This window comes from Caretta caretta, chromosome 1 (assembly GCF_965140235.1).
Source record: "Caretta caretta isolate rCarCar2 chromosome 1, rCarCar1.hap1, whole genome shotgun sequence".
Classification (NCBI taxonomy): domain Eukaryota; kingdom Metazoa; phylum Chordata; order Testudines; family Cheloniidae; genus Caretta; species Caretta caretta.
In genome coordinates this window covers 94,750,170-94,774,931 of record NC_134206.1, presented here as the reverse complement: position 1 = coordinate 94,774,931, position 24,762 = coordinate 94,750,170, and the positions used below count along the sequence as shown (strand labels likewise).

The 24,762-nt window shown below is 41.0% G+C and overlaps 1 protein-coding gene across 3 annotated transcripts in view; it reads right to left on the bottom strand.

Annotated features, from left to right (window-relative positions):
• GPC5 (glypican 5) overlaps nucleotides 1-24,762 on the bottom strand; it is a 1,139,255-nt gene that overhangs the window by 542,136 nt on the left and 572,357 nt on the right. For all 3 annotated transcript variants that reach the window (XM_075129298.1, XM_048853218.2, XM_075129300.1), the window contains exon 7: nucleotides 3,213-3,375. In XM_075129298.1, coding sequence (XP_074985399.1) covers nucleotides 3,213-3,375 — 163 coding nt within the window. The remainder of the gene's footprint in view (nucleotides 1-3,212; nucleotides 3,376-24,762) is intronic.

The window sequence follows — 24,762 nt, the reverse complement described above, 5'->3', positions numbered from 1 at the left end:
GTTTTCATTTCTGAATTGAGTACATTTTTTGCCTTTGATCTCTTCACAGACACTCTAAAGTCCATCACCATACACTTGCATCTGTAACATCAAGTGGAAAATAAAGTCACCTTCAATTTCTGGGGATGTAAGTAAATTAGAGTTTTATCTTGGAAGAAATACATGCACAAAGATGCACACGTACTAATACAGAAAGCATTGACTTGCCCTCAGAAAGGAATGATAAGGAGTAAAATGCTTATTTCCCCCCCCCCCCCCCATAGTGATCTGTGAAATGAGGATATTCCATCTTCTATTCTCTCATATTTTGTTTGCCTTGTCTATTTAGATTGTAAGCTTTTCAGGGCAGGGACTGTTTCTTAGTATGTGCATGTCAGCAGCTTACACGGTGTTGCTGATTTTTAGTGAGGATATCTTGGCACTATTTTAAAATAGAGAATAATTTCTCTTTCCTTACATGGCAGTCTGTGAGGGGAGATTAAATTACTAAATAAAAAAATGATCAAAATAGTTATTAAATAGATGCTTAAAATTACTCTGCAAGCAGAGAATGTGTTTAAAACTGCAACACGAGAGTCCTACTTCATATTACAGTATTTCATCTATTAGGTCCCTTAGTTCAAACTCTGTCATTCAGCTGCTTTGTAGTTCATTTAATCCATTTATCAATATGTAGGAAGACTGGGAATTAAACCCAACAGAAAGAGAAGTATGACCCATCTTACCATTTCCCTTGCTCTACATCATGTCTGCATGTTGCCTTGGGTGGTTTCCTGTCTGCTTTTCAAAAATAGAAAATGTTAACAGCGGGGAAATCCTAGGTAGCTAATAGGCAGCCCATTGGTATATATAGTACATGTGGATTTTTATATATATATATATTCTACTAGAGTTGCTAAATTCTATGTAACCAATGCCCAACTCTGATGGATGCCCAGTTGGTTCTGATAGATGTCTGGTTCTTCATGTCCAATTCTATAGTAATTGAGAACTGTAATCTATTTTGAAAAGTCATTCATGTCACCTTGATAAGTGAAAGTTTTGCATTGCATTTTTATATACTACAAAAGTGTAAAATCCCAAAGAAGGGGTTAATTACTAGAAACAATGAAATGTTTCCAGAGATCCAAACTCTTCCAAAGAGATTCATGAATTTGATGGTCATAAGCTTGCATGGGTTCAGAGGCTCAGAAAGGGTTGGGTTAAACTAACCTGTTCTCTCTCCCTGATAACTTCTCAATCTTGTTGTGAGCCCACAGATCAAGTGTGGACTTTTGTGCTTATATTAGTTTACACAGTGCTCCCAGGATCACAAGAACCCAAAATGGGGAAGTAGCTATATCAGAAAATATTATGTGAGTTGTTCTATATGACAGATCCAGATCAAATGCAAGTATAGCAAAAAAAAATAGTCACAAAAGCTTTGTGGATCTCAAGCTCCAATAACCATGTTTGAGAACATAAAAAAACCCAGGTCTAACAAATCACCTCTGGTTCATGAGCACGGACTGTAGTCAACTCAAGTCTAAAATGTAAAGGTGTTCAAATTTCATGTCATGCATTTAAGAGAGCACTAATTATGACCACCGCAATAAAACAAATTATTTAATTTATAAATTAAAGCCTCAGACAGGAAGAAAGAAAAAAAATTCTGTGAAGCATTAGAATCAAATTCAGCCCTGGGATAAACTGGTGCCACTCAGCTGAAGCCAAGTGAGTGGCACCTACTTACATTATGGCTAAAAATAGAGCCCTTTGTGTTTTGTCTCTAGTTACTGCAGTAACTATATAGATTCAGAAGATAAATTTCTATAAACCAGCACTGTTTTCTTTGTATCTCTGGGGAAACAGGTTCTCTCTCTCGCATCCCAGAAGCTCTACCCACACATCTACATGAAGGGGCATTGAGGATTCAAAGGCCCTGATTAGTGTATGTTTAATTCCATGCCAATTCACAAAGGTACTTAAGCATATGTATTAAGTTAAGACCATGCTCAAATCCTACTGTGCATGCTTACAGTTCAATGTGACTGAAGCATATGTTTAAGCATATGCTGATGTTTTCCTGAACTGGGGCATAAAGATCTTCTCCTCTAACAAATCTAGAATATTCAAATAGCAGCTCATTAGATCAGGATACCACCATCCATCTTCACAGTATCTAACAGGCTGTCTTAGAAACATCACTGGTACATCAGAAAAGAAAAATACATCAACTGCAGTAGAGTTGGTTGGTTCTTGCTGTTGTCCCTCCACAGTGTAATACTTTGAATAAGAGTGTCATCTTGTAAGATTACTTTCAGACTCAACTGATGTCATGAAGTATCTTTTTGGAGTAAGTAGCATATAAAAAATTCAAACATTTTCTAAATATTTTATTTCCAACTCATTTTTAGATGCTGGAATGTTCAAAGGTGCCAAAGGGAGTTAGGTGACCAAATGCCATTGAAATTCAATGGGTGGTGGGTACCTAGCTTCCTTAAAATACTTAGAAAAATTATATTTCAAAAGTCTATTAGAAGATTTAAAAATACATAAAAAGTATAACAGGAGGTGGCCAATAGCACTTTGGGGTTTTATAGTAACCACCTTATTATTTTCTTTTCCATTAGTATTGAATGTTTTGAAAGATTTAGCATGATCACAAAACCACCACATACCTGTGGTTCAATAGCATGCCATTACCGTATCTGGTTATTTAGGAGTGGTCACTGGCTATAGTCAATTTAATAGAATAGTAATGGCCAAATCCACTTACCACAATGTGGTTGTACATTGTTTTCTCCCATGTTTCTAGGGAAGATTTGAAAGATGTCTCTATTCAACTGAAAATTGTACCTATTATGTTAAACCAGTAATTCATCATGTCCAAGATATTCTACCACTATTTAGTTGGATTAAAACATCATTGTTCAAGTATCATGATTTGCAGTACACCAAATGTGTGCCAACAGACACCAGTCACATTAAAAAGATACAGATTAAGATAAAGTTCATTGCAATATAGATGAACATGTAGATATAATTCCTATCTTTAGATAATTTTCAGTCTTATTTTGTACATGTTCTACTTCATGAAGCTCAACTACTTTGCTTAGATAAATTTACCACAATCATCTCCAAAAGTAGACCAGTAGTGTTCCTTAGAGGCTAATACACTAATTCACTCTTAAAAACACTTAAATAAGTGGAGGTAGAATCATAGGACTTACAGTCAGTAATTTGCAGGATTCTCTTCACTTCCCCGCTTCCTGATCCTCCGCAACCATCCTCGTCATCACAGTCTCCACTGACTTGTTCATCCATACTTCCACCGCTGCCCGTTTGTAGTAGACCCCACTTCTCATGTTTAGGAAGTGATTTGCCCTGCAACCGCTGCAAGCACAAAATAAAATATGCCAATCATCAACAGATATGAGATAGCTTCAAAAGGTTCAGAAATTTAGATTGGATGAGCTTCCAAAAGTTCACATGCTTCTCTAATATCAAACCTCCAGTCTGGAAATCAGGTGGCTGGACTGACAAAATCAGGCAACCCTCCTTGTTATATTTACTGAACGTTTCTGGATTCTAGCCAGCCTACTTCAGGTTTTTGTGGGGTTGCAGAGATGCCCAAAGGTGTATATTTTAAAATTTGATCATGGGGACGGAACTCAGAACCCGGATTTCCTCAGCTTCAGTTGCTGGTCTACCAGACTGGCCAAGTCAGTTGGACTCTCTGCCTCTTCCCCATATATAAAATGTAAATATTTATACTTATAGTGGTTTAGTGATTAATTAGTAGTATTTATTCACATAGCACTTTTATCTCCAAAGTTCAGTGTATATGTAAATGTCATTACACTTTCTTGAGCTTCCGAAAAGATTCAGATCAGTACATATTCCAGATTAAGTTGTATTTTTTTATTTTATCTGAAATTATACAGTAATTCATAGAACAGTACCAGGGCCAGAGCATCTGCTAATGTAAATTGGTGCTGTTACATTGACTTCCATGAAGTGGCACCAAATTACACTAGCTGAGGCTCTGTCCCTGGGATTCTTTAGTACAACAGTCCAAGATTTTTTTCCCCTTAAAGCAGTTATGGTATATATTAGTTACTTCATCATTTCAACAGTTCACACTTGGGGTAAAATTTTTGAAAGCAGCCTCTAAATTTTGCATATTAAAAATTGTTTGGTGAAGATGGTGGGTTCATAGTTCCAGGCATCAGATTTTTGGATTCAAATTACTATTGCCAAAAGTAATGTGACCCTTAAATGAGAACAAGAACTTAGTACTTCAACCACACTTCTACGAGACCAGTGCCCCATCACGTCATGCCTGGGGCATTAAGTTCAATGTTGACTCAGCAGCATGAGTACCCCATGCTGACCCATCACCAACTAATCCCGCCACAGATGGGTTTTCTTTGTATAACTCCCCTCTATGTATGTTATTGACGAGTCTCAATACTGCTAAGTTTGAGAGATTGACAAGATCACAGCTTGAGATGTGTTTCTCCTTTATATCCTAGATCTCTGTGTCCATCTTAAAACAGGATTGGATTAAGACTTTATATTTTCCCTAGTTGTCTAAATACTAGCCCACAGTAATCATGTTTTGAGTTCTCTAATCTTTCCACCTACAGCACAGCAGTAGCCTAGGATTTGAATCATGAGAACCCAGGGGTCCCTATGAAATTGCTTTAACTATAAATTTGACATTGGAAAAAAAAACAAACAATGCTCTCTACCCTATCAAAACTTTTCTTTGAATGTATGGCAGTTAGTAGTGATTAAGAAGTGAAAGAACAATTTAGCCTTTTTTATTTTGGTTTCCTCTTCAAGCTATTTGCTTAATTATACAAAATGAAGAAATGCACCCCTTGATATAAATTCACATCTCTCTCTCTCATTGGTTGTCCTCTGCAAAGCATGGCTCAGTCCTAATTAGAAAAAAAAGTTCTTTATTCAGTGTTAAGATCTTTGTGCTTTTTAAAAGCTAGTTTTATTTCACTACTGAGATTATAAGTAAACATAATTTTAGGGACATTTTATGTTTATTTTGTTTTGCTGCATATTTTATATAAAGCTGTAATGTAAAGGGGAAAGGAAATGCTGTTTATTATTGGAGATTTTCTGATTGTATACACTTAATGAATACCACAATTGGACAGTAATGACAATACCTTCCCATTATGTGAAAGTCAAAGGATCTTGACTTAACTTGGAAAACAAGCAACAGAACATTGTGTCTTAGCCTCTTTGGCATATCCTTTTTGTAGTAAGTAATGTACCCAGATAATTTGTATCCAAGCATTTTAAAAGAGCTGGCAGTGAAGGTCTCTAGACCATTAATGCTGATTTTTAATAAGTCTTGGAACACTGGGGCAATTTCAGAGGACTAGAAGAAACTATTGTGCCAATATTTAAAAAGGGAAAAGGGGAATTTATAGGCCTGTCAGCTGGATAATGGAGCAGTTGATATAGCTCTTGATTAATAAAGAAGTAATAAAACGTAATAGAATTAATACCAATGAATATTGGTTTATGAAAAATAGACCTTTTTTATTGTGATTACAAGTTTGGTTGATAATGTAATACTATTAATTGTAAAACACTCAGATTTATGAAAGGCATTTGACTTGGTTCCACACGACATTTTGATTAAGAAACTAGACTGATACAACATCAATGTGGCACACTGAAGTAGATTAAAAGTTAGCTAACAGGTCTCAAACTGTAATTATAAATGGGGAAATCATCATCATCAAGCAGATATGTTTCTGATGAGGTCCCACAGGGATTGTTTCTTGTTCCCATAGCTATTTAATTTTTTTAATCAGTGTCCTGGAAGAAAACAATCATTTCTGATAAAGTTTGCACATGACACAAAGATTGAAGGAGTGGTAAATAACGAAGAGGGCAGATCACTGCTACAGAGTGATCTAGATCATCTAGTAAACTGGACATAAGCAAACAATATGAATTTCACTATGGCTTAACGTAAGTCATACAACTAGGAACAAAGAATGTAGGTCATGCTTACAGGATGGGAGACTATCCCAGGATGCAGTGACTTTGAAAGAGACTTGGGATCATGGTGAATAATCAGCTGAACATGATCTGCCACTGAGAGGGCTAATGCAATCCTTGGATAGATAGCCAGGGGAATCTCAAGTATGACTAGGGAGGTAATACAACCTCTGTATTTGGCACTGGTGCAATCAACAGTGCCACTGCTCTGGTGTCCACACTTCAAGAAGGATGTTGATAAAATGGAGATGGCTCAGAGAAAAGCCACAAGGAGGATTAGAAAACATGCTGTATAGTGACAAACTCAAGACCTCAATCTATTTAGCTTATTAAAAAGAAGGCTAGGGGTGACATTATCACAATCTATAAGAGCCAGAAGGAGTAAGAATGTACTAGCTACCAGGTTATAGAGTTACCTGGGAGACCCAGTTTCAAATCCCAGCTCCAACAAATATGGAACAGCTTCAGCCAGAGAGACACTCATCCCAGAATACATAACAACCTAAGGGTTAGGACACTGCACTGGACCAGAGGAAACATAATTCTAGTCCCTTCTCCAAATCAGGCAGAGTGAGGATTTGAAACTGGGTCTCCCACATCCCAGGTGAGTGTTCTACCCTCATTATCTTCTGTGGCTTAGGTGTGCACTATTAATGTCTATCAGATCAGGCCCAGTAGGCATGGCTGGCAGAAGAATGCCTTGTTTGAGAATCCTGCCAGAGCTTAGTGTAGGCCTGGGACATAACTCACTCCCATATTAAATTAGTCTTGACCAGCCCTGGGTGAAACTCAGGAAATTCACCACTAACATTGGGGGTGGGGGCGGGGGGGAAATGTCCTGTTGCTAATAAAGCATAATAGATTTACTTGGCATATGTATTGTGTGTGTTGCTAATAAATGGATGTTTAAAGCACAGCTGGGTAAGGCTTTTTCACCGGAAAAAGGTCCTGCAGACCCGTAGAGCCCTGAGGGAAAGGGCAGGTACTTAAATTAACCAGGTTTCTTCCTGAGCCCTATGGGTAAGTGTAGGTGCCTTAGTCCCAAAGCTCTCAGAGGCCGGGGGAGTAAAAAAAAAGTGGGGGTGCCTAAATCAACAGGGTCATCCCTTAAGTGCTCAGTAGGGTATTGGTAGGGTTCCCCAAATTATGCAATTAACATTAGGTGCAGAACAGCTCAGCAACATCAGATTTTAGGCAACTTTGCCAAGTTAAACAATTCTGCAAAAATCAAATAAATGTGGAGGCTCCAGCCTGGGGAGCACAGGTCACTGGCTACACAGAGCTGGGAGATCACTGTACAGCTCCCCTACCCAGAACATGGATTCAGCGGTGAGGCTGTACCCACCCTGACAGCACAAGGACAGGGGCTGCATGAGAAACACCCCAGGGCCCTGACCCTCCATGCCAGGTGCACCAGGTGTGGGCAGGCAGGCTCACCAAGGCAGGATCCAAGTGTGGAGAGGCTTAGTGTGGGGGGACCCAGGTGTGGGGTGTGAGGGATCTATGTGGGGCAATCTGCACTGCTACAGACTAGGGACCAAGCAGCTAGGCAGCAGTTCAGCAGAAAAGGACCTAGGGGTTACAGTGGATGAGAAGCTGGATATGAGTCAACACTGTGCCCTTGTCACCAAGAAAGCTAACAACATTTTGGGCTGTACAAGTATGAGCATTGCCAGCAGATTGAGGGACATGATCACTCCCCTCTATTTGGCATTGGTGAGGCCTCATCTGGAGTACTGTATCCAATTTTGGGTCCCACACTACAAGAAGGATGTGGAAAAATTGGAAAGAGTCCAGCAGAGGGCAACAAAAATGATTAGGGGGCTGGAGCACATGATTTATGAGGAGAGGCTGAGGGAATTTAGTCTGCAGAAGAGAAGAATGAGGGGGGATTTGATAGCTGCTTTCAAATACCTGAAAGGGGGTTCCAAATTGGATGGATCTAGACTGTTCTCAGTGGTACCAGATGACAGAATGAGGAGTAATGGTCTCAAGTTGTAGTGGGGGAGGTGTAGGTTGGATATTAGGAAAAACTTTTTCACTAGGAGACTGGTGAAGCACTGGAATGGGTTACCTGGGGAGGTGGTGGAATCTCCTTCCTTAGAGGGTTTTTAAGATCAGGCTTGACAAAGCCCTGGCTGGGATGATTTAGTTGGGGACTGGTCCTGCGTTGATCAGGGGGGTGGACTAGATGACCTCCTGAGGTCCCTTCCAACCCTGTTATTCTATGATTCTATGAATTTGAAGGCAGGTGGCTCAGTGGTGGATCTGGATAAACAGGGGCTTGTTGGGGGGTTCTGAGTGCAACGGTAATGGGACTATGCAAGGGGGTCCAGGAGAAGGTGGTTAGGGCTCAATGGGGGTGTGGGTCGCAGTGGGTTGAGGTGCAGCTGGTTGAGGCTTGGTAGGGTGGGGGTCCAGGTGGCTTGTTGGAGTGGTTCCGATGCAGGGGGATGGGACTTGTCGGGTTGTGGGTGTGTCTGGGGGTGATGCTCAGTGGGAGGGTCTGGGTATGAGGGAGTCTGGATGCACTGGGTAGAGCAGATAGGGGAGCAGCTCCCCTGCAGCTGAGGAACGATGGGTGCAAGAAGTGCAGGAAGGGGCAGTTTGCAGAGCTTCCTACAGCCAGGGGAGAAATCTGGGGTGGGTCTGACACAGCCCCAGATGCTGTGCAGGGGAAGAGGAAGTCCTATCCCTCCCTTGCCCAGCTGGGACTAGCAGCTGAGCCTGATGCAGATAGGAGGAGCCAGCCCAGACTTTTCCAGTCCCGCCCTGTCCCACAGTGATTTACCTCTCTACCAGCTGCCTAGGGCACCTGAAACATACTGCTGGGGAGGGTCATATGACTGCTCTTGTGGCTTCCCTTTTCTTCCCCATCAGAAAGTCATTTTTCTGTGGGAAGCAAAGTGGGGAGGGATAGCTCAGTGGTTTGAGCTTTGGCCTGCTAAACCCAGGGTTGTGAGTTCAATCCTTGAGGGGGCCATTTAGGGATCTGGGGCAAAAATTGGGGATTGGTCCTGCTTTGAGCAGGGGGTTGGACTAGATGACCTCCAGAGGTCCCTTCTAACTCTAATATTCTATGATCTATGGGGGAACAGTAATTCTGTGCATGTGCAGTTGTGCAGAATCTCCGCAGGAGTAATCAGAGATGCATCCTTTATCTCCCTCTCTTGACCAGGTACCCTGTCAAAATACCAGCTTCTAACAATCATGTTTTTCTGCTCAATGTCAAAGCCCCCATATTTCAAATATCTTCCTCCATTGTAGACTGGAATACTTTAGATCTCCTAGGTGTTAGAGCTCATTATTATACCAAGGTGAAGTTACAGCTGTATTTCACCAATGCAATATTTCACCAGAGGTACTATTGAAGGGGGAGTATGATAGAAAAATCTGTCTTCTGTACAACAGCCAGTGTCCTCTTTTCAGTCTTATTATACCTTTTGGTCTCTTAGAGATATTTGGCTAAATAATATCAGTTTCTGTTGGCCCAAGCCACTTTCATATCTTAACACTTGCAATAAGCAGTTCCCCTTCCAAGGCTACCTTTTGCTATAGCTTTAATGGCCATGCTTTAGCAAGATCGTTGACTTTACTGAAAGTGATAGCCTCAAAAACCTGTTTCCCTGCTTAATAAAAATACAGAAGTGATATTCCCTAATTTCCACCTAACAGCACTTCTACTCTATGTGAAATATGTTCTGACAAGTCAAGTCCAAACTGATACATGTTTGGTATGATACAATGTGTACATGTGATAAAAGCTGCATATCCAGGGTAATTTATTGCAAGAATAAAATTCATATAAATAGAAGACAGATCCTCAGCTGGTATGTCAATATGTTTCTAATGACTCAATGAAGCTACATCAATTTATTTGGACTCCTATCTTTAATATATCTGTGAGGTTGCAAGACTGAATTGGGGAGGAGAGAAAGGGAAGAACTAGACTAAATACAGCTGCATCTGCACTGCACACTCTTTTGAGCAGGGTGTACTTTCCATATGAGCTTTTTAGACAAGGGACTGTCTAGTTACAGGTGTGTATAGCACCTAGGACAGTAGGACCTCAACTGTTAGCTACAGGCCACTGTACAAATAAAAGTTGCAAATATTTGAAAACCTTCATAGTGTTCTTTCAACCCTTTGCAGGCTGACAATATACACAGTACATCCATCCTGCTAAGAATTTATCCAGCTAACAGTTTGCAAAATGACACTACACTAAGTGAAAGAACACTGCAATGATAAATAAAACTTGAGAATTAAAATATCTAGCTATCTATAAAAAGCTTTGGACAAAACACGTTTCTAAACAGTACCCTTATAGAAAACTATGATAAACAAAAAAAACCCTAGTAAATGAGAACTATTTATGCAAATTTAGTTCTGAATTCTAGGTGAAAGCCATGGAGAGTTTTGGAACTTCAGGCATTAGCACCTTATTTGCTTCTGTAGTCCCTTTGCCATCACTGATCTTTGTAACAGTAGATTTCATTAACATGTCACCTTACTGTGATATTCCCATAGACACCTCGCTCCAATTTGACAAATTATTTCTCTTTCTTTATGGACCTTTGGCACTTTTCAGTCCATGTGACAGTGTTTAATTCTAAGTCGATTTGAATTAGGGTGACCAGATAGCAAATGTGAAAAATCAGGACATGGGGTTGGGGGTAATAGGTGCCTATATAAAAAAAAAGTCCCAAATATCCGGACATCTGGACAACCTGATTTGAATTAATTTTGTAAATAAGATTATACAGCAAAATCAACTAAAAACATAATTCAAAGAACAAGAGTACCTCAGGCTGATAAGAAGATCTGCAGCAAACTTGCAGAAGAGGAGTATATGCAGAAAAGATCAATATGAACCTCAATTTGGATATTTCTTTTAAATAATTATGACAAGAGATAAACTAAGTTTATTTTGTTTTGTTTTTCAGTTAAAATGATTATTCACATAATCTAATTATGGCTAAACTGCTTTGACCTTTTTGATATTCTGTACATTTTAATTGATTACTGTTTTGGTGTCTTTGCTTGTTTATTACTTCACTGATCTGCTAGGGAAGGGGCATATTATGCCAATCAAAAGGAAGACTTCAGCACTTTACAGCTTACTTCTCCCTTGAACCGAATATGTAATGTAGTCCCTTTTATATAATTCTCCTCATGACAGAATACATTAAAATCACATATTACACAAAATAAGATCCATTCTCATGACCATAGTTTGTAATGAAAATGGAAAACTAGGACAAAGCAGCAATTCTTGGTTTCATTTTTAGATTATCAATCCACGGTCAGTAGTATGTGATTGAGACTAGAGGTATGTGAAATCACCACAAAACTAAAAGCTTGTCTAAACGACAAGTTACTGCATGCAAGCAGAGGTTTGAATCTACACAAGTTTCTCATGCGTTAACTTGCTGTGTGGACACTACTACAATTCAGTAAAAGTCCCAGAGAGTGACTAGCACTCAGCAACTTGCTATGCAGACAAACCCTAACAGTCATATCTTATACTGAATTCATAGTGCTTCCACAAAGACAAATTGCCATGCAGTACATTCTCTCGGCGACTTTAAATGGTGTGGAAACTGAACTCAGAATTTCAGTTTTGAACAGGATTGGGTGGAGCAGCAGCTGCTGTTAGTATGTAAGAATATGGGTGTGTCTGCTGAGATAAAAAAAATGATCCTTCATTTTGGAAGGCAGGCTCTGGGACTGCAGGCAGCAGTCCACCGCAGGGTCTGGTGTCTATTTTGTTGGAGCTATGTAATCTAAATACTAAATGCAAACTCCCTGTGCCTTAATAAAAAGGCCACCACAAGAGTTAGATGGTAGTTGCAACACAATTGAAGAAACACAGTGATGGCAACTCTAGCAATTTTATCATGAGTTCCACAATATTTGATGTTCGTGTTAAAGCCCCATCTGCCTGAATAAACAGATTAAAAATGAATGCTGAGCTATTCATTCAAAGTTCATTTCTGGCCCTCTTTCTCATTAAAAAAACCTTATAAACATAAGATCAGTGCATGTTAAAGGACTCTGAATCCAGAAGGCAAATACAAAGAACTATGATTTATTTTTTAAAGTCTCATGATTTTTAAGCCAATCTTGTGATTTTTGAACACATGGGGTTTACAGTCCTGCATATGGCATTGGTTCTGGTTCCTATATTGACTTAGAATATTTCCTGTGCCCAGGAGAATCTGAAGCTATTTTGACTCCATTTTTCTAAGAGTGTAGTTACAAAGGCAGTAAGACAGATATTCCAGAGCCTCGGAATACCGAGGGGCATTGTAGCAGCTTTCTCCTCCTTTCCTCTTCTGGGTTTTGCTACACACCATGGATGTGAGGAATGAGCTCCCACAGCAGCCCTGGGAGGCACATCAGAGGAAGGAAGCAGAACTCAGAGGCTGAGCAGGGCTAGAGGCACAGGAACTATTGTGCAAGCAGTAGAACACCAAGCTGCTGGCATCAGTGGAGCAGTAGGTGAGTGTGGGGGAGTAGTTGCTCGGTGTTTACCTGGGGGCTCAGTCAGTCTTAGGACATGATAGCAGAAGGTGAGATTGTGTTTGGGAAGGTTTGTATCGGAAAAGGCCTGTCAATTTCTAGCTTTGCCTCCTTTTGCAAAGGAAGTGGAACTCCCTACGCGTCTCTTTCACTACCTCAGAAAAGGGAAGGATCAGCTCTGTCAGAAAAATCTGCATTTCCTCCCAGATTTTTACAATAGAAAATGGCACTCATCATTGTATCTTCTTACCCTTTCTCCCTCCCACCAGGCTTTTTGTGCAGTGGTTTCTCCATGAAGGGGGAGTTCAGTAGATTCCCTGTGTCTGCTACTGCTCTGTTCCCATAAAAGGGCAGAATGGGAGGCAACATGAGGAAGGCAGCAGTAGGGGAAAGAGCAATCATGAGCCCTCTTAAACCTCCTCTCAGATGTGGTGGTGGGAGGCTGCGCTTTCCTCCTCCAGGCTGGCTGAGGGGGCAGCATGAAGGAACTCTTAAAATGTCACCACCATGCAGCCTTACACATTCTACAGAATGGGAGACTATATATCCAGCAGGGATTAGAGAGGGAGCAGGGACAACTAGTAGTCAAAGAGACCATGGCATTCTAAAGGCTCAGAAGAGGTTGCAGGTACCATGTGGAGTTCCTGAACACTGTTGGACCAAAGTCCCACTCGTGAATTGGAGCCTAACTCTTTCTTTGCCTCACAACTCTGTTCAGCTACACTGCATGAAGCTGAGGACCTTACTGCATAATTTAAGTCTAATATGTTACACTATACAGAACCTTGTCTTAGGGAAACTGCTCCTGAGAGTCTGTTGCTCTTGTGTCATTAATATTAGTTATTTGATTGAGTTGTGACTAATCATATAAATGTGGGACACTGGAATTTATTTAATCCCCTCTTGACTATACAGCCAAAGAACTGATTGAATTTCAGTCAGTTTGAGGCCTGCATACCTAAATTTAGCCCTCTGAGTGCCTTATTAAATCCTTCCCAACTTCTGCATATAGCTGGGGAAATGAATTCATTTCCATCTCTTTGACATTATAATTAAGCCTCACATTTACAGTTTTATAAATGAAACACAGCACCCTGAGAAAGACCAAAAACTCCCCCCCCCTTCTTCTTTCCCCTCTTCCAGTTGAGGCATCAGAGCATTTCACACACAGCAGTGGTACAGTTTGTTGTCTGGAGGGGAAAAAAAGACATTAAAAAAAGGTACCAGTAAAGGTGAGAATAGCTAGATAAAGGAAGCAGCTTCAGTATGGATTCCTTATTTTTGGCCCATTTGAAGATGACAGTTCTTACACCACAGAAAACTATGACCAATTATCCAAATTTACGCAGGAAATCAGGAATGGAGGGCAAGAGAACACACAGTCTGGCTGTCTATATGAAGACAGATTCTGATCTTCCAGAAACTGGAAAGGAGGATTTTTCTGGGGGACAACTCCTTTTGGTGCTAATTGATATAGTCACTGGGTCCCTGGGTGCTAACATAATGGAAGACTATGCTGACCTGGAAAAAAGGCCATAATGCTGATTTCTTATCTCCACAGCAGCTGTGTAGGAGAAATTCACAGTGCAGGCATGCCCTGTTTCACATCTTGCCAACACCTTATTTTCTGAAAGGAAGGGAGTAGGATGATGTTGCAATAAGAAGCAAAAAGGTCACAAGTAGCAAGGAAGCTGGTTATGATTCAAACGCTGTCTCCTTTCACACTTGACAGGCAACAAGCAGCAGCAGTGACCCGGATAGAGATTCTGTGTGCCATACTATGGCTTTATACAGATGCCAAGAAGCTGATGAATATTGATAATGCTGTTAGCAGTTAAATGATATTGCTTGAGGGAAATTTCTCTAGGATCCATCAGTTAAAGTAGGCAGGTGATATTGACATACAGGAGATATTGCAAAATAATCAACAAATTAATGTGAGAGAAGAACATCAGTAAATCCTGTCAGTTCCTTGATCCAGGACTTTAAATACTAGTGCTTTCTTGCCTAGGGAAAGGAAGGATCTTTGTGCACTGTGAAGGCTGGCTAACAGTTACTGGGCAAATGAAAGATGGACTTGGTCCACAAGCCGTTTTTAGATATGCCAGTTGTCAGCAGCAGCATAATGAGAATAAGCAGGTAAAAGCATCCATGAACAGAGTTAATGTCCTTTTTGGAGGGATGCCTCAGGTTTCAAAGACTTCTGAACAGATGATGGAAGATTGCCTGCAAGATAGCTGTATTATGTTTACCACCACAGAATCATGACAGCATGTTTGGCTCATGAGGGACTTGTGACCTGCACTTAAGTAACTATGCTTTATCTTTCTAATCCATTTGCATGTGTAAAGTGCCTACCATTGTAGTATCTAGGTCTTGCAGATGGCTGACAAGAAGATAGCAGCAGTTTACATAAAGCACTATACAGTGTGCAGTTTAAGTGGGCATAAAATGTAACAAGTGCTTCTGTGAGGGATTTATAAACTTGCCCTATCACAGCAAAGTATGAGAGGTTCAAATATATATAGCGGACACCTATTACAAAAATCAGTGATGCAAAACAAAAGACAGAATGTGACACTTCATCTCGCTCTACTGCTTAAAATTCCATTTATTGGACGCTAAAGGAAGTCTGAGGTCTTAGCAAAAAAAATCACTGAAGGAATAAGTAGCCCCAAAAAATTATATATACTTAACAAGATCCCTAAAAAAATAAATGTCTCAGTGAACAAAACCACCACCCATGCAACCTAAAAATTATTTTGTGGACTATATATACACACACACACACACACACACACACACACACACATGAGTGCCTCCCATATTATTTTTAATAGACATTTACAAAAAAAATACAAATGTTCACTCAACAATTACTCACTTTTTCCTGTTCATTCGAGACTATTTTAATTGCTCTGTAAAATGATCTGGGAGAACACACCAGTAAAAAAAAATTGGATATAGAACTAGTTTCTACTCCAGAATAAAAGATAATTTTAATTTATCCTGCACTAACCACAACAGTGTTGCTATTAATACACTGGGAGGGGGAGGATTACTTTTGTAGAGATTCCCTCAGATATAGAGGTTGTCACAAATATAAAGGGAAGGGTAAACCCCTTTGAAATCCCTCCTGGCCAGGGGAAAGCTCCTCTCACCTGTAAAGGGTTAAGAAGCTAAAGGTAACCTCGCTGGCACCTGACCAAAATGACCAATGAGGAGACAAGATACTTTCAAAAGCTGGGAGGAGGGAGAGAAACAAAGGGTCTGTGTGTCTGTCTATATGCTGGTCTTTGTCAGGGATAGACCAGGAATGGAGTCTTAGAACTTTTAGTAAGTAATCTAGCTAGGTATGTGTTAGATTATGATTTCTTTAAATGGCTGAGAAAAGAATTGTGCTGAATAGAATAACTATTTCTGTCTGTGTATCTTTTTTGTAACTTAAGGTTTTGCCTAGAGGGGTTCTCTATGTTTTGAATCTAATTACCCTGTAAGATATCTACCATCCTGATTTTACAGGGGGGATATCTTTATTTCTATTTACTTCTATTTTTATTAAAAGTCTTCTTGTAAGAAACGGAATGCTTTTTCATTGTTCTCAGATCCAAGGGTTTGGGTCTGTGGTCACCTATGCAAATTGGTGAGGCTTTTTACCAAACCTTGTCCAGGAAGTGGGGTGCAAGGTTTTGGGAAGTATTTTGGGGGGAAAGACGTGTCCAAACAGCTCTTCCCCAGTAACCAGTATTAGTTTGGTGGTGGTAGCGGCCAGTCCAAGGACAACGGGTGGAATATTTTGTACCTTGGGGAAGTTTTGACCTAAGCTGGTAAAGATAAGCTTAGGAGGTTTTTCATGCAGGTCACCACATCTGTACCCTAGAGTTCAGAGTGGGGGAGGAACCTTGACAGAGGTAATCCAGAAAAATCCAAAAATAATTACCAAAGTAAACTCCTTGGAGTAGAGATTACTTCTACCTCACTAAACAAAATCCCTTATACTGTGCCATAGCACTGTATTGCAGACCACTGGCCCAACTTTATAACAAGAGCTTGTGCAGCCCTTTTTGCTGCTGACCATGTGCTAAAAAGACACACACACACACACACACAAACACACACATACACTTGTTGGCATCTGTGTTGATAACCTGGCTTCATTAGGATTAGGCATGCTAATACATGGCCCAGTATACCAATGCATTCATGAGGACCTGAATCCACAAGGGGACTTAAGCATTGCAACACCTAACATTTAGTCATTTAGAAAATCATTGGTACAACTACCCAATCCACAAAGTTTGAGTTAGGCAGCTACGCTCCCTATGCCATGCATGGGAAGAGACTGACAACTGAAAATGTGATCCACAAAAGTCAGCACTCTAGACAGGGTGCTGCCTAACATAATCAGAGATGCCAATAAGAGGGGTCTGTCCTAAGCCCTGCTCCTCTCATGGAATATACAGCACCTAAATCCAGACTGCAGGGAGATGCCTAATTCTGCTAGTGATCTACAATTAGGAACCCCTCTCCCAGAGCCAGGTGTTTGTGAAAATAAGTTAGGTTTCTACCTCACGCCACACAAAGTGATCAGAGGAGAAGGATGCGGTGAGTGCACTTATGTAAGGTGTGCAAGGCCAGGTTCAATTCCCCATTGTACTGGAAGGGGAGGAAGGATTTGAACACTGTCTCCTCACGAGAGTGGGCTAGGAGATATTCTGATGACCACAGTGTCTCAATCTCTCCTGTTAATTTATTCATAGTGGAACATCTTTAAGTCATTGAGCAGGAAGACTGGACCCTGGATTTCCCATCTTGCAGGTGAGTGCTCTAATCACTCGGCAAAAAGTTAAGGGGGCACCACCACATGAAGATTTTGAATGGAACCTGGTCCAGTAGTTGGCCTCTGAGTACACCTAGCAGATTGCACCCAAGGGGAAGATCGCAGGAGGAGTATTATGTTCCCCTGGTTTGGCGATTGCACTCCGGCGAGAGTGAGGCAGCACTGTGTATGACCACAGGCAGAAACTTGGGTACCTAGGGAAATTTTACAGCAAAAAAAATGTAGGTGCCTACAAGGTTAGGTAGCAGCTGAGCAGGAGTTTTGTGGATTGCAGTGGAGCCTGAACCTGGGACTTCAGCACCTAAGAAGTTTAGAAACCTAAATATCTTTGTAGATCTGAGCCAAGGTGCTTTATGTAACAATTGTCACCAGTTGTCTAGAATCATTGTACTACATACTGCCTATTCTTTCATGTCATTCACCTTTGACAGGTTTCAGAGTAGCAGCCGTGTTAGTCTGTATCTGCAAAAAGAAAAGGAGGACTTGTGGCACCTTAGAGACTAACCAATTTATTTGAGCATAAGGTTTCATGAGCTACAGCTCGCTTCATCAGATACATTCAGTGGAAAATACAGTGGGGAGATTTATATACACAGAGAACATGAAACAATGGGGTGTTACCATACATACTGTAGCGAGAGTGATCACTTAGGTGATCTATTAAGGTGAGCTATTACCAGCAGGAGAGTGGGCCGGGGGGGGGGGGGGGAACCCTTTTGTAGTGATAATCAAGGTGGGCCATTTCCAGCAGTTGACAAGAATGTGTGAGGAACGGGGGGGGGGGGGGGGAATAAACATGGGGAAGTAGTTTTACTTTATATAATGACACATCCACTCCCAGTCTTTATTCAAGCCTAAGTTAATTTTATCCAGTTTGCAAATTAATTCCAATTCAGCAGTCTCTCGTTGGAGTCTGTTTTTGAAGTATTTTGTTGAAGAATTGCCACAGTGGTTCCCTTAACCCACTCAGCAATATTGTCAATCTATCCAACTATACTCTTAGCCCAGCAGAAGAATCTGTCCTATCTCGGGGACTCTCCTTCTGCCCCTCCACTCCCACGAACATGATACAGTTCTGTGGTGACTAGAATCCTATTTTCAACATCTCCGACTCAAGGAATATTTCCAGTACCTCTGAACAACATGCTAACCCACAGAGACCTTCCTACCAAGACTACAAAAAGAAGGATTCTGGGTGGACTCCTCCTGAAGGTCAAAACAGACTGGACTTATACATAGAGTGCTTCTGCTGACATGCACGGGCTGAAATTGTGGAAAAGCAGCATCACTTGCCCCATAACCTCAGCTGTGCAGAACACAATGCCATCCACAGCCTCAGAAACAACTCTGACATCATAATCAAAAAGGCTGACAAAGAAGGTGCTGTTGTTGTCATGAATAGGTCAGAATATGAACAAGAGGCTGCTAGGCAGCACTCCAACACCACTTTCTACAAGCCATTACCCTCTGATCCCACTGTGGGTTACCAAAAGAAACTACACCATCTGCTCAAGAAACTCCCTGAAAAAGCACAGGAACAAATCCGCACAGACACACCCCTAGAACCCTAACCAGGGGTATTCTGTCTGCTACCCAAGATCCATAAACCTGGAAATCTTGTACACCCCATCATCTCAGGCATTGGCACACTGACAGCAGGATTGTCTGGCTATGTAGACTCCCTCCTCAGGCCCTACGCTATCAGCACGCCTAGCTATCTTCAAGACATCACTGACTTCCTGAGGAAACTACAATCCATCGGTGATCTTCCTGACAACACCATCCTGGCCACTATGGATGTAGAAGCCCTCTACACCAACATTCCACACAAAGATGGACTACAAGCCATCAGGAACAGTATCCCTGATAATGTCACGGCAAACCTGGTGGCTGAACTTTGACTCTGTCCTCACCCATAACTATTTCACATTTGGGGACAATGTATACCTTCAAATCAGCAGCACTGCTATGGGTACCCGCATGGCCTCACAGTATGCCAACGTTTTTATGGCTGACTTAGAACAACGGTTCCTCAGCTCTCATCCCCTAATGCCCCTACTCTCTACTTGCGCTATATTGATGACATCTTCATCATCTGGACCCATGGAAAAGAAGCCCTTGAGGAATTTCACCATGATTTCAACAATTTCCATCCCACCATCAACTTCAGCCTGGACCAGTCCACACAAGAGATCCACTTCCTGGACACTACGATGCTAATAAGCGATGGTCACATAAACACCACCCTATACCAGAAACCTACTGACCGCTATGCCTACCTACATGCCTCCAGCTTTCATCCAGACCACACCACACGATCCATTGTCCTCTACGATGCAACCGCATTTGCTCCAACCCCTCAGACAGAGACAAACACCTACAAGCTCTCTATCAAGCATTCTTACAATACCCACCTGCTGAAGTGAAGAAACAGACTGACAGAGCCAGAAGAGTACCCAGAAGTCACCTACTACAGGACAGACCCAACAAAGAAAATAACGGAACCCCACTAGCCGTCACCTTCAGCCCCCAACTAAAACCTCTCCAACACATCATCAAGGATCTATAACCTATCCTGAAGGACGACCCATCACTCTCACAGATCTTGGGAGACAGGCCAGTCCTTGCTTACAGACAGCCCCTCAACCTGAAGCAAATACTCACCAGCAACCACACACCACACAACAGAACCACTAATCCAGGAACCTATCCTTGCAACAGAACCTGTTGCCAAGTGTGTCCACCTATCTATTCAGGGGACACCATCATAGGGCCTAATCACATCAGCCACACTATCAGAGGCTCATTCACCTGCACATCTACCAATGTGATATATGCCAGCAATGCCCCTCTGCCATGTACATTGGCCAAACTGGACAGTCTCTACATAAAAGAATAAATGGATACAAATCAGACGTCAAGAATTATAACATTCAAAAACCAGTTGGAGAACACTTCAATCTCTCTGGTTACTCGATTACAGACCTAAAAGTGGCAATTCTTCAACAAAAAAACTTCAAAAACAGACTCCAACGAGAGACTGCTGAATTGGAATTAATTTGCAATCTGGATACAATTAATTTAGGCTTGAATAAAGACTGGGAGTGGATGGGTCATTACACAAAGTAAAACTATTTCCCCATGTTTATATTTCTCCCTCCCCTCCCCCCCCACACTGTTCCTCACACATTCTTGTCAACTGCTAGATGTCCAGCACAAGGTCGCTTAAACACTGCTTTTGAGAATACAAGTGGTACTAAGGCCCTGTGCCAGCCCTTTGAACAAGGTGAATTAAATCTCGACAAGGTTAAAACAAGGCCAAACATTTCACACAATTTACCTCTCCTATCAACAGCAGCCTGTTCCTCTGTCCTTCACATCCATGTTCCTCCTCCAGAGGTGTGTTGTGCACTACAAGATTCGCATAAAATGTTGCATATCTAGTAGGAAAGGCTAAACTTTTAAATCCTTTTCATCCCCAAACTACTTTTAAACGAGATGCTCGTTGCCAACTCCTGTCTAAATATGCACCATGCCTATTTTTCTAAAACGTTAAGATCATTAAGGTTTCTTTTTCTTCTCATCACATTAAAAAACCCTGTTCTCCACGAAACATAATATAAGTAGACCACTTACAATCAGAGCCATTCTTACAATGGGTTTGATAGAACTAATCGATAGATCATGCAGGCTTTCTGCAGTTGTGATAAGAATGTTAACTTCTCAGAGAAGTTGGCTTCATGTTCAAAACGCTGCCTATGCATGTGCCTGCAACATTAGTTATTCAGATGCAATCAGGTAATATCCTACAGAATAATATCAAGTAGTAGCAGCCTTTTAAGATTCTTGGGAAAGCTTGGATCATCCACCCTGCAGCTGTAATGTGCGCACAATACTCTAATTATAGTAATCCTAATCTATGCAGACTATGTTATTAAATGTGACATATACTTTAATTGTTGACAGATGGCTTTGAACCCAGCATAAATATTTATAAGGTCAGATGTATTAGTGTAGCAAAACACACACACACACACACAAAGTTTATATATATATATATATATAAAACCTCTCTCCTTTGAATCCTTTTTATATGTATATTCCGTCTCAGGGTTTCCATTATCCTAATTATTTTATTGTTCGCGTTATTTGAAATCTTTGAAGGCATCATCTCCTTCTTGGGAGAGAAAAAATAGGGAATAGAATATACAGACTGATTATTCTAGAAGTTAGAGAACTCTAACAGCACATCCCATGGGCATTAGCCTGCATATTCCTGGTACTTAGACATTTTGAAGTGTATTATTTGTTACTAATTATCTCTTTGTAGACTGATCACCTAAATTTTCATGTATACCAAAGTAAAAACAAACAATAGAAGCCTTTATACCTCTAACAAGGAGTACTTCAAACACTAATGATGGATGAAATAAACGGATTAAGGTGTCCAGCAACATCACATGGCAGCATATGCCTTAACTCTTGTTGACCAATATATGGTGGCTAACATACACCGTATATTATGCTGATAATACTGCCCAAAATACATATTCCAAGAATCTAAGTATACCTATTATTAAGCATTAATATAGTTATTATAATAAAAGTACAGGCTAATTTGGGCTATATAATCCTGTTCATTTATACAAAGTGCCCCATAACACCCTACATTAGCTGAAGCAAGTTTCAGCTTAAGTAGATAGGAAAACTGTCAGTATCTGGACATAACTGTTTCCTCATAGCAACAGAAAGGGAGTTACCTTCACAAGCCTGGGGCGGTGGGGGAAGAGAATGCAGATGTCTTCACACCCCTTAGTACATGGAATGCATGTGCTCAGAACATACATAAGGGTGCACCATGACCTGGAATACATGTGTAAAGAACAAAAGAAAGAGAGCACACCATGGTACCAGAAACAAAAAGGTAAAAAGCTGATGAATTGAATCCAGCTTCAGGTGACATAGTACCCATTCCTGGTAAACAACAAGTAGGGTACAAAGATTGCTTTAGAGATGTACCTTTGGGGAGAACACCTTCTGCACAAAAATTGAATGTAGCATCATTTACCAGTCTCTGAAGAGCAGTCCTGTGATCGTACAGAACCTTTTCCCTGTACCATATTGATAAACCTGATTGACATCGGTTATTTTGTCTGTTGAGTATATTTCATAACGACCGCAAGTGTGGTCAAGCAAGTGAGTACATAATTTAATATGCACTAACTCTTCCCCTTTGGGAAACTTAGTTCCAAATCCTAGCTTAAAACAAGAGAACTCATTTGTGCATTCACAAAATGTCCACATAATGGTCACAGTTTTCAAGAGTGCCTAGTCCCGTTTTCAAAAGTGATGTAAGCACCGCATTTTTGAAAACTGTACCTAGTTTGTCTTATTGTGGGCTCAAAATTAGAATACACTAGAAGTCTGAAGTATAGCTGCACATGGAAACCTCACACAGAGATAAGAGTCTCATTTTTCAAACTGTAAATGTTGAGAGAAAAGATTTTGAAGAGATGCTCTGAGTAATGGTTGCTGGAGCAGCTGATGGAAGGGAGCTCCTCAACTAACAAATATGGGACTTGGGTTGGTTCATTGGCTAGTAAGGCCTGGGCCACTGATCATGTCAAGGCACGAGTGAAGCACCTAGTGCCAATGATCAATGCACCGATTCTATTACTATTGTCACTGGCTGGCAGCTAGCACCATTTAGGTGAAAAGGAGACAGTCCATAAGCCCTCCCTACTGGTACCTAGCCTTTTCATAGGCAAGACCCTTGCAGTACCTCCTGAGTGGTACCAACAGGTAACTTGGTCCTTGCATGCTCAGGCAAATTCTGCAAGGGATCTTGGAGTAGCATGGGGCCACAGAGGTGCAGTGAACAGTCCCACTGGTGTGCGGATTGTGCCCTGACACTCATTAACCCATGCCACTGGCTACCAGATCAGAGGCAAGGACCTCAGCAGTGTTACATTTACAATGATGTAGTAAGCAGATACAAGCATACCAGTTGTCAAAATAACAGTTGTCTTCTCTTATTCAAGGTGCACAGAACAATTCCACATAGATGGTTGGAGATCACAACCTAATCCCTGCCAGTAGTCTTCTGAATGTATGCCATGTATGGAGCACAGTTGAATGGGTGAGACAGTGTGGATGCTCTGATGCAAGCCAGCACCACTGAACACAATTCAGGTGTGTGTTCTGTTGAAGGTGGGAAGTTTTACAATGATGGGCAAGTGGAGAAGCAACAGGAGTGGTGATACTGGTGGTCATAGTTGCAGATCTGTATGACGGCAGCTCATGATACCAGTTGTAACAGCTTAGCAGAACATGAGGACTTTTTGACAATACTACCACCACCAGCCAACTTGAAAAAGGTACAGCACTTGTTGCAAGAGAACTAGCTAAGTATAGGGTTGACATTGGTTTCCCTGACTGAGGCAGACTCATTGATGAAAGGCACCTTGCAGAGACTGGTGCAGGGTATGCATTTTTCAGGTGAGATCTCCCATCCTCAGAGCCATGACAATCGGGTGTTGATTTTGCCATTAGCAACTCCATTCCATCCAAGCTCTAAAGTATACCTAAAGGCATAAGCGATCTTATGGTTCTCCTTTTCCCATTGAAACATAAGTTGTACATTACAATAATCAGTGCTTATGCTCCTACCATAACACATGCTGGTTATGAAAAAAAAAGTTATGTAGTGACTTAGACAAACTTATTGTGTCTCCATCAGCGTCATATAAACAGATCGTCATAGGGGACTTTGAAACAAGAATTGGAAGTAATTTGGTCATCTGGTAGACTGCCATTGGACAGCATGGGACTGGGAAAGAAAATAGCAATGGAACTCTATCACTTAGTGAATATGTCAAGCAATTAGCAATCTCAAATATCTTTCTGCCTACTAGACAAAAAGTAAAAGGCATGGATGCATCCAAGGTCCAAACAATGGCATTTTATTGACTACATCATCATCTGGTAGTGAGATCTATAAATCACTAGCCATGTGTGGGGCAGACTGCTGGATGGACCATCATAGAAGCACGGGCCTAGATGGAACCCTATTAGGTCATCTAGGCCGGTCCACTTTGTGACGTTGCACCCTATAATGCTTTATAGAAATATGCTTTTGAATGTAAATATGACATAACTGGAATGTTTTAAGTTAGATATGCCATGCAACATATATTTGCAAAGGTTATGTTCTACTGCATGTATTCATCCTATTTGTATGCATGTATCGTTTTTATATCTGAAGTTATGAGCATTGGCTCTATGCTTGTATTTGAAGTGTTTGCTGTAGAAAGCACCTAAGGCAGATTTGATCAACATGTGTGAAGGGGTTATTCAAGTAAAAGGAAGTAGTTGGTGAA